This window comes from Glandiceps talaboti, chromosome 21, assembly GCF_964340395.1.
Source record: "Glandiceps talaboti chromosome 21, keGlaTala1.1, whole genome shotgun sequence".
Classification (NCBI taxonomy): domain Eukaryota; kingdom Metazoa; phylum Hemichordata; class Enteropneusta; family Spengelidae; genus Glandiceps; species Glandiceps talaboti.
In genome coordinates, this window is record NC_135569.1 from 18,731,716 (window position 1) to 18,743,693 (window position 11,978).

The following is an 11,978-nucleotide window of genomic DNA, read 5'->3' on the forward strand; positions in this document are numbered from 1 at the left end:
TCACCCTGAGCCACTAGATGAGTGACTTTAAAGGGCTTTGTCATTCAGAGCCACTAGATGAGTGACTTAAAGGGGCTTTGTCACTCTGAGCCACGAGATGAGTGACTTAAAGGGGCTTTGTCACTCTGAGCCACTAGATGAGTGACTTAAAGGGCTTTGTCATTCAGAGCCACTAGATGAGTGACTTAAAGGGGCTTTGTCACTCTGAGCCACTAGATGAGTGACTTAAAGGGCTTTGTCACTCTGAACCACTAGATGAGTGACTTAAAGGGGCTTTGTCACTCTGAGCCACTAGATGAGTGACTTAAAGGGGCTTTGTCACTCTGAGCCACTAGATGAGTGACTTAAAGGGGCTCTGTCACTCTGAGCCACTAGATGAGTGACTTAAAGGGGCTTTGTCACTCTGAGCCACTTGATGAGTGACTTAAAGGGGCTTTGTCACTCTGAGCCACTAGATGAGTGACTTAAAGGGGCTTTGTCACCCTGAGCCACTAGATGAGTGACATAAAGGGGCTTTGTCACTCTGAGCCACTAGATGAGTGACTTAAAGGGGCTTTGTCACCCTGAGCCACTAGATGAGTGACATAAAGGGGCTTTGTCACCCTGAGCCACTAGATGAGTGACATAAAGGGGCTTTGTCATTCAGAGCCACTAGATGAGTGACATAAAGGGGCTTTGTCACTCTGAGCCACTAGATGAGTGACTTAAAGGGGCTTTGTCAATCTGAGCCACTAGATGAGTGACTTAAAGGGGCTTTGTCCTTCAGAGCCACTAGATGAGTGACTTAAAGGGGCTTTGTCACTCTGAGCCACTAGATGAGTGACTTAAAGGGGCTTTGTCAATCTGAGCCACTAGATGAGTGACTTAAAGGGGCTTTGTCACTCTGAGCCACTAGATGAGTGACTTAAAGGGGCTTTGTCAATCTGAGCCACTAGATGAGTGACTTAAAGGGGCTTTGTCCTTCAGAGCCACTAGATGAGTGACTTAAAGGGGCTTTGTCCTTCAGAGCCACGAGATGAGTAGAAACAAAACTCTTAGGTCATGAGTATTTTCCGGCTGAATGAAGAAAAATATTGGAGAATAACATAATTATACCAGCACCAGTAATATCAAAGAAAAATCAGGGAAAGTAATGGTAATTTTGAATGTTTTGACTCATATTTTGATTACAGCATAACCGATGACGTGCACATACACTGTCAGGACATACATGTAGACGCATATTTTCACGATGTACAAATGTAGTGTGACCAGTCTATAGGGTAAAGAGGGTTGCACATTGTCATGATGTAGTGCAACCAGTCTATAGGGTAAAGAGGGTTGCACATTGTTATGATGTAGTGTGAGCAGTCTATAGGGTAAAGAGGGTTGCACATTGTTATGATGTAGTGTGAGCAGTCTATAGGGTAAAGAGGGTTGCACATTGTTATGATGTAGTGTGAGCAGCCTATAGGGTAAAGAGGGTTGCACATTGTTATGATGTAGTGTGAGCAGTCTATAGGGTAAAGAGGGTTGCACATTGTCATGATGTAGTGCAACCAGTCTATAGGGTAAAGAGGGTTGCACATTGTTATGATGTAGTGTGAGCAGCCTATAGGGTAAAGAGGGTTGCACATTGTTATGATGTAGTGTGAGCAGCCTATAGGGTAAAGAGGGTTGCACATTGTTATGATGTAGTGTGAGCAGCCTATAGGGTAAAGAGGGTGACCAGTCTATAGGGTAAAGAGGGTTGCACATTGTTATGATGTAGTGTGAGCAGCCTATAGGGTAAAGAGGGTTGCACATTGTTATGATGTAGTGTGAGCAGCCTATAGGGTAAAGAGGGTTGCACATTGTTATGATGTAGTGCAACCAGTCTATAGGGTAAAGAGGGTTGCACATTGTTATGATGTAGTGTGACCAGTCTATAGGGTAAAGAGGGTGACCAGTCTATAGGGTAAAGAGGGTTGCACATTGTCATGATGTAGTGTGAGCAGTCTATAGGGTAAAGAGGGTGACCAGCCTTTTGGGTAAAGAGGGTCACACATTGGCAGATGAACTGTTCACACACAAATATTAAAACTATTATTGCATCAAGTTGATATAAGTTATCAATGAAGTTGATGTACTACATGTACACTCACAGTAGGCATCCCTAAACACTTCAGTGGTGACACATACAACCCTATAAACTGTTGGCACTATCTTGATTACAGGCTGATTATATCTACACAACAGAGGCACTTCTATCACATTGAACAACAATAGATTTAGGTTATGTCTATCTTAGTTTGCCAATAGATTTAGATTATGTCTATCTTACTTTGCCAATAGATTTAGATTATGTCTATCTTAGTTTGCCAATAGATTTAGATTATGTCTATCTTAGTTTGCCAATAGATTTAGATTATGTCTATCTTAGTTTGCCAATAGCATGTTAACATTGCACCAATTTCGTTTCTACATCTAAGTTTTTGAAGAAATTGTTGACCATGTTTAGGGCTCGATGATTGGTTAGTTTGATATATATATATATATATATATATATATATATATATATATATATATATATATATATATATATATATATATATATATATATATATATATATATATATATATATATATATATATATATATATATATATATATATATATATATATATATATATATATATATATATATATATATATATATTATATATATATGTGTGTCAATAAGGAGTATGGCAGTACCCTACCATGGCAGTACCTAACACACTATGGCAGTGCCTCAACATGGCAACCTAACACACTGTTCCAGTGCCTTGCCATGGCATACCTAACACACTGTGGCAATGGTTGATGAAATTGGCAGTATTCCTGTGTACTATGTGACATTTCAAATATTCTCTTATAGGTATACACAGCTATGCTTTGAATAGTCGATTATATCCACTACCAATACACAAAGGTACAGATGGAGACAGTGAGTGTCCAATTTGTAAGACAGGGAGAAGAAGAGAAGAAAGAAAAGGCCAACCATCTTACATCAGGTTAATGTTATATTAAAAAAAGGTTCAGTTGATAATTTCAGGGGCATTTATTGATGGTCACAAAGGTGGCGATTTCAAATAGCGCCCTCTAGTGTTGATCTCATTGTGACGGGTATTACAGAATAACCACTTTTATAGCACTGTGAGGAATTCTGACGCGTAGTTGATTTTCTGATTCCAAGATGCATTGTGTGAGACAACCTCATTTATAGGTTACTTTTTGCCAAGTTCTAGCCTGTGTTTACTGTTCATGTACTTATTCTATTATATCATTAGTTGTCATCCCTCCTACTTATTCTATTATATCTTGATTGCTGTTTGGAAGTTGGTATTAAACATTGAAAACATGCACCTAATAATCTGAAACAGTGAAACCATGACAACATCAGACTATGATCATCAATAAATGTCAATCTAACCAGAAACTAATTATCATTATGACTACATCTTTTTTGACTGGACTTACATTTGTATTTTGTTTCATATTATATAAACTTGGAATCCAGAGTAAGTATTCCAAGAAGTACTTTGGCATCCCCTTACCGCCTCCGACCTCATAGACGTAGAAGTTTTGACCCTACCGATTCATTTGCTCTGTCTGAGGTAAGTGTCATCATTTTGTTAAAATATGAATTTGATTTCCTACATTTAGAGAAATATGAAATAAGAAATACATGAATGGAGACCATTCATTATTATTGTAAATGAAGTTATAGTGTTTTGGCTGAGTTTTGGGGAACCATGGTAACTGTAACAGTAGTTTCCATAGCTTGTATCATAATTTAGATGGGAAACTCTGATAACAGAGATGAGAAATCTTGCATTGGTTTCATACTTTATTTGGGTGGGAAACTCTGATAACAGATGAGAAATCTTGCATTGATTTCCATACTTTGTTAGTATGGGAACCTCTGATAACAGAGACGAGAAATCTTGCATTGGTTTCCATACTTTGTTAGTATGGGAAACTCTGATAACAGATGAGAAATCTTGCATTGATTTCCATACTTTGTTAGTGTGGGAAACTCTGATAACAGAGATGAGAAATCTTGCATTGATTTCCATACTTTGTTAGTATGGGAAACTCTGATAACAGATGAGAAATCTTGCATTGGTTTCCATACTTTGTTAGTGTGGGAAACTCTGATAACAGAGATGAGAAATCTTGCATTGGTTTCCATACCTTGTACTGCATTTTGGGTGGGGAACCCTGGGGATCTTACTAGTACATTTTGCTTACTGCCTACCCTTTACACAGACACCGAGTTAACCCTCAGAATTCCACTTATGATGTTTATCGTTCCAGCACTGCTTGGCTGGTTGGGAATCTTCCAAACCTTCTATGATGCCATCTGCTTCCACAATGGATTTAAAAGACTCTCTGGATGTTGTCAATAAAGCTGCTGCTATGTCAGTAAGTAGGAGATGGTAGTCTTTATTCACATAGTATACATAGTACTACAAATCATAGCTATGTATCCTATACTTAGTACAAACCATATAAATACATTTAAGGGACACAGTATGTAACTATGCTATATAGTAGTTCAACTCACATAAACTAATTAAAGGGACACAGTCTGTAACTATGCTATATAGTGGTTCAACTCACATAAACTAATTAAAGGAACACAGTCTGTAACTATGCTATATAGTGGTTCAACTCACATAAACTAATTAAAGGGACACAGTCTGTAACTATGGTATATAGTAGTTCAACTCACATAAACTAATTAAAGGGACACAGTCTGTAACTACATGCTACAGGGTCAAAATAGAACAAGGTCAACTTATATTTTCTCTTGTGCCTATAGTAATGCATGGGAAGCATGTGCGGCGGTAGCTATGGTGTCGACCAAGAAATGTGCATTATTTTTATAATGTGCTTTGGCAGTAAAATTTCAGGTATCGAGAATTTCTTAGAGGAGACAGTGAGTGAGGAAATAAATGGAAGGAGGGGGGGGGGGGGGGGTGACACTTTATACAATGACCATGTACTGATTGCCATGAACTAGGAGGACTTACAATTTTTTTCTTTCTTGTTTATTTCCAGACCATAGGTAAATGGGCTGACAAAGTACCTGTGTCTTTGTCACCATCTAAAAAAACAATGGATTTATTGAATAAGTCACGTACAATGAGATATGGAATGCAACGACTTGAGAAAGAGAAACCATGGGAAACTAACTCTTCATCATTGGAAATGTAATAAAAGCAAATGTATAAAACATTATACCTGAATGGGGACAGTAGAACAATTTCATAATAACTTTAGAGAGAAACAATTGGAAACATTCATTTGTAAATTTATTAAAAACAAAGCAATAAAGCACATGAATGGGGGCACTATATTTCATATTTTAGAGTTGTCTGTTTTCAGAAATCTCTAGATGTGATGAAAAATATTATTTTATTTGAATAAAAATAGAAAATCACTTATTGACTGGGAAATATAATGTAAAGAATGCATTTTTGTGTGTGATGTATTAAAAATAACAACAAATTGTAGTAATGGTTTTGAAATAATTATTGTATATTTGGCATGTACACACTATACTTCAATACTAAATATTTAAAAAAAAAAAAGAGAGATATTTTCATGGTTTTGCTTTTTATCCCATACTATCTTATCTTTGAATTTGACTTTTCTCTTTGATATTATTACCATGACAACATGGATCACCATAGATCATGGAAGATGAATTTTGTTTTTATTACTTTTTAATTTTTATATTTATTTTGTTCAACGGGAGGGATACCCTGTGAATTCAATGTGTAATAAAAACTTGGAGACACAATTCGTTCTTTTCATTCACTTTCACAATATGGAGCTGGCAGCAATCAGAACTTAGGTGGAAGTGAAATATGGGTTTTGGTAGGGCACTTCTGTTATACAAGTTGTCGATTGTTTACAACTAGCTGACACTTTATATTTAATGGTAGTTCCCTATCAAGGTATGGTGTGTCATTTCTGTCTAAGGTCTAATTGACACTTTATATTTAATGGAAGTTCCCTATCAAGGTATGGTGTGTCATTTCTGTCTAAGGTCTAATTGACACTTTATATTTAATGGTAGTTCCCTATCAAGGTATGGTGTGTCATTTCTGTCTAAGGTCTAATTGATGCCAACTCAATACTGGTCAGTGAAAGTGAATCAATCAATGCATTTTATCTCGTTTAAAGGGACACAAGCTGAGTTTATACATATTTGGGCAGAGTTTTTGCTGAATATTTGAAAGGTATTTGCAGTATTTACTTACTGCACCACACATAACTATATCACTTGCAATTGACTGAACTCAAATCTGGTATTAAGATGTAATTAACCTACAAATGATATAACTCACAAACGATCCGATGATGTAATTTATCAGACATGCACATATCAAAAATATATTGATGAAATGACTACTATACAATCAACTGTTCTAAAATAGCAGATGATAGTTGTATTGTTATAAAAGACATGTATTGACACTAACAATACTGGAATGTAAGTTTTATGTAAGTAATTTCATTTGTGTTCAAATCTTATAAACTTAGCTTGTACCACTTTAACATCTTAAAGTGAAAATTACAAAGTCTCCTTGCTGACAAGGTGGATCATTTTGGTTATGGTATTGTTATTGGTATTTTTGTAGGTAGCAAAGTTATGAATTATGAATTATTAATATTTGATTTGTAAATAATAAATTATTTGTGACTGCAAGATTAAAGTTTTTTTTTAGATGTCTTCTTGTCATAAATTCAATTTTCCAAATATTGCATGACTGTGTAAATGTGTATGACAGGTGTAAATGTGTATGTTAGGTGTAAGGGACCGGTCAGTTCTTCAGCCTTTTGGGGGGGGGGGGACTGGTGGATTTGTAGGGGGATCACCCTGTTTTTGAAATTGGCAGTGGGGGGAGGGGGGGGTCATGCTGTTTTGAAAATTGTGGATAGGGGGGTCATAGTGTTTTGGACTGTGATGGAAAAAAAAAATCCTTTTCTACAATGGCATATAGCCTTGTCTGAAATGTGGTACATGTAAATATTTGTTCTTGTCCCAGTTTCTTAAATGAATTCTTTAATATTACTTAGTTCAAACATAACAATACATATACATATTACCTAGCTACCAAACTAGTTACAGAACATGTCATGTAAATGCTTGGCTGTTTCACAATCAATGCTTCACTTATATTGCACTTTGGGGTAAAAGTGAACTTGAAGGTTTCATAGTGGTAATCTTCATAGATAATTTATAAAAAAAGTTAATCTAAATTGTTCTACTCGTCACTATGAACTTGTCAGAAGGGATTAATACACTTTCTATTTTGGATACTACATGTTATTGACACTACAAATCACTGCATCTCATGAGATTCCAGTTTCTATTATACACTAGGTATGACCACCTAAAGTTCTCTAACATACCGGTGACTTTACTATACATGCAATATTAATGCCCCTATACTAATGTTACGGGCCCATTTTTATGTGACATGGGAAACTCATTTAAAACTTACATTTATGTTAGCTTTTCGAAGCTTAGAAATATTACCTCAAAGACTATGAATAACCTAAACATTGCCTTAATAGAAGCATAAAACTGCAGATCTGCCAGGGGGAAAACCCCAAGGACTCCCTCATCCCCAGAGGTCACTCATGCATTCAACCAACAATCAGATGCACCAACAACCTTTTTACTGTCATAATGGTATTAAACTTTTCTTAAATATTTTCACCCTATTCTAATTTGAGATGATATTGTCTTTTAAAGATGTGAAATGTTCGCCAAGATAGTCTAAAATTGCCTTAAATGCCAAATCTCCCCTACCAATGATACTACCAGTAGATGTGCTGACCTTTACTACATGTATATAATGATGCCATTTAACTGTTTAAGAAACATATTTCAACCCTATGTATGTTATAAAGAATAGATTCTGATACTTGATGGTGCTGCCTTGTAAAGCATGGATTGAGTTATTGCTTGAAAGGGTCTGAATAGCCTAAAAATTGGCTTTAAGAGTAAAAATCCTCCAGGGCTTCTAGAGGGAGACCCCTTGGACCCCACATGAAGTGGACATATCCCAGTCTCAAGCTCTTCCCCTCTTACTGTCAAGATGCTATCAAGGTATATTTCAAAAGTATTTGAACTCTATGTAGTTGCTCTTTACATGTTGGTGTTGTCTTGTAAAGCTTGGAAATTATTGTCTGAAAGGGTCTGAATAGTCTTGAAATTGACTTTCCAGGGTAAAAAACCTCCAGGGCTTCTAGGGGGAGACCCCCTCGGACCCCCTCCCCATACATGAGGTGTACACATCCCAGTCTCAAGCTCTTCCTCCTACCTCTTACTGTCAAGATGCTATCAAACTATATTTCAAAAAATATTTCAACCCTATGTAGTTGCTTTTTACATGTTGATGCTGTCTTGTAAAGCTTGGAAATTATTTAAATTCTCCTGGGCTTCTAGGGGGAGACCCCCCATAAGAGATGTACATATACCCTTCGCAAGTTTTTCCCCTATCTTTTACTGTGAAGATGCTATTAAACTCCTTTTGGAATATATTTACCCTGTGTAGTCAATCATTATAATTATGATAGTGCTAACCCAGGATCTTATAAAGTAGATGCAAGACAGTCAAGCAGTTCATACTGAGTCACGATCAAAATATACCTGTCATGTGAATATTATATATATATATATATATGGGGGGGGGGGGGGGGGGGTGTCATCATGTTTTAGAATTAAGTGATAGGGGGGTCAGCATGGTTTTGGTTTTACAGATAGGGGAGTCACTGACCAGTCCCTTAGTAGTCAGCATCTGAACTTTATAGACATACCGTAGTACATCATCCGACAGAGGTCAGCTCAATTCAAACACCACCTTGACACCTAAGAAAATAACACCAACACACATTTAGGGAGCGACCAGTTTTTATGGTAGGGGGGGCACCTCAATTTGAGACTCAAAAGAAGGGGTCATCATTTTTATGAAGTGAATAAAGGGGGGGGGGTCACATTGTTTTCAACTAAACAAAATCGTGAGCCACGCTCCTGTACTTCAATGTCCATCATCATCATCATCATCATTAATTAAAGTCGATTTCTTCCCCCTGGCGGGGGGTCACCGACTGTCCTTCTTTCCATGTGGCAATCACATTCCTCTATTTCTGCCTGTTCCCATAGTCATTGATGTTTAATCCAATCTGTTTACATTGTCCTTCCACCATACTCTTCCATGTCAGCTTTGGTCGCCCTCTCCCTCTTTTTCCATCCACCTCCAGATTCCATGCCCTCTTCACTCCTTCTCCCTCATCTTTCCTCAGCACATGTCCACACCATCTCAGACAGCTACGCCTTGCTACCTCTACAATTGACTCACATAGACCTAGCCGTTCCATTAGCACCTCTGAGCCAACCCTGTCACTCAATTTCACACCATATATCTTTCTAACCATAGCTCTCTCTGCTCTCCTCAAGATACCCTCTTCCACTGCTCTCATCACCCATGTTTCTGCCGCATATGTCATAACCGGCCTCACACATGCCTTGTAGATCCGACCTTTCATTGCTAGAGTTCCATACATTTAATATCATAACTAGGCCAAAGCCCTTAAGCTCGCACAGCTGGGTAGATTCATTTGTGACCGGCTGCCTCACGATGAAATCATAGATAGTTCCCTCGGCGTGGAGATTGCACATCGTACATAGAACACGTATGCGTAGTCAATTGTACCACAATGCATCCTTGGGTAAAACCACTAAAAGTATAGTATAGTATATAGAACACACATGCATACTAGCCATTGAGCCACTATGCTGCCACTTACAGGCGCTGTGCAAGCTATTAAACAAACAAATGTACATGCATAAAATAAACTATAAACAAATAGCTATAAATATACATTCAAATATAACATAAACTCTGTCTCCAGTACATATGGTATGGCGTCACAACACTGCACTGCCCATGGCCACCTTTAAGCAACAGTTATTTGTTAGAAATGACTTCTCGCTATTGCACGCCATGAGTTGCATTGTGTCATCTTGTGGTAGAAAAATTTGCACATGTAGCTGTACATGTAACACATAAGAAATAAAATACCTTAAGATTTACTGGCTCTAAAATCTGTTCCTCCATTGACCTGAACATGTTGAATTGTGTACAAACATAACCAATTTTGGACACTTTGAAATAATATGTGGCAAACACTGTGACTGAAAGTGCCTGACCCAGCCTGTGTCTAGATATTGGATATTCAATGTCCATGTATATAGTTAGTCTTTTTGTACATATAATGTATGATAACTATGATAATCTCCATTAGAAGTCCCAAATTGATTTATGGTTGCGATCAACAGTTCAATGTAGGGTAAAAACTAAAAATTTTTAGTGAGGGGTGGGGTGAGAGGAGGTCTTTTATAATGAAATCTGTTTTGTACCCCAATACAAACATTTCTGAAAATGTCAAATTGAAAAATGGGAAAAAAATGTGTTATGCATGGCATTAAAATACATTTATTGTGCCAATAAAAGAGCTATTTTCCCTCACTACTTACTGGCTTTGTATTCATAGCACTACATACTACTACTTACTGGCTTTGTATTCATAGCACTACATACTACTACTTACTGGCTTTGTATTCATAGCACTACATACTACTACTTACTGGCTTTGTATTCATAGCACTACATACTACTACATACTGGCTTTGTATTCATAGCACTATATACTACTACTTACTGGCTTTGTATTCATAGCACTACATACTACTACTTACTGGCTTTGTATTCATAGCACTACATACTACTACATACTGGCTTTGTATTCATAGCACTACATACTACTACATACTGGCTTTGTATTCATAGCACTACATACTACTACATACTGGCTTTGTATTCATAGCACTATATACTACTACATACTGGCTTTGTATTCATAGCACTATATACTACTACTTACTGGCTTTGTATTCATAGCACTACATACTACTACTTACTGGCTTTGTATTCATAGCACTACATACTACTACATACTGGCTTTGTATTCATAGCACTACATACTACTACATACTGGCTTTGTATTCATAGCACTATATACTACTACATACTGGCTTTGTATTCATAGCACTATATACTACTACATACTGGCTTTGTATTCATAGCACTATATACTACTACATACTGGCTTTATATTCATAGCACTACATACTACTACATACTGGCTTTGTATTCATATCACTATATACTACTACATACTGGCTTTGTATTCATAGCACTATATACTACTACATACTGGCTTTATATTCATAGCACTATATACTACTACATACTGGCTTTGTATTCATATCACTATATACTACTACATACTGGCTTTGTATTCATAGCACTATATACTACTACATACTGGCTTTATATTCATAGCACTACATACTACTACATACTGGCTTTGTATTCATATCACTATATACTACTACATACTGGCTTTATATTCATAGCACTACATACTACTACATACTGGCTTTGTATTCATAGCACTATATACTACTACATACTGGCTTTATATTCATAGCACTACATACTACTACATACTGGCTTTGTATTCATAGCACTATATACTACTACATACTGGCTTTATATTCATAGCACTACATACTACTACATACTGGCTTTGTATTCATATCACTACATACTACTACATACTGGCTTTGTATTCATAGCACTACATACTACTAGCTACTACATACTGGCTTTGTATTCATAGCACTATTTACTAATACATACTGGCTTTGTATTCATAGCACTATATACTACTACATACTGGCTTTATATTCATAGCACTACATACTACTACATACTGGCTTTGTATTCATAGCACTATATACTACTACATACTGGCTTTATATTCATAGCACTACATACTACTACATACTGGCTTTGTATTCATAGCACTATATACTACTACATACT

General features: G+C 36.7%; 1 protein-coding gene across 1 annotated transcript; it reads right to left on the minus strand.

Annotated features, from left to right (window-relative positions):
• Positions 1 to 9,168: 9,168 nt before the first annotated feature.
• On the minus strand, positions 9,169 to 9,573 carry LOC144451322 (uncharacterized). Its single transcript, XM_078142125.1, has one exon. The coding sequence runs from the start codon at positions 9,571 to 9,573 to the stop codon at positions 9,169 to 9,171; it is 405 nt and encodes a 134-aa protein (XP_077998251.1).
• Positions 9,574 to 11,978: the final 2,405 nt, after the last annotated feature.

Bases quoted from the DNA above. Each gene is read 5' to 3' on its own strand.
- LOC144451322 (XM_078142125.1), bottom strand. From the start codon at position 9,573: ATGAAAGGTCGGATCTACAAGGCATGTGTGAGGCCGGTTATGACATAT.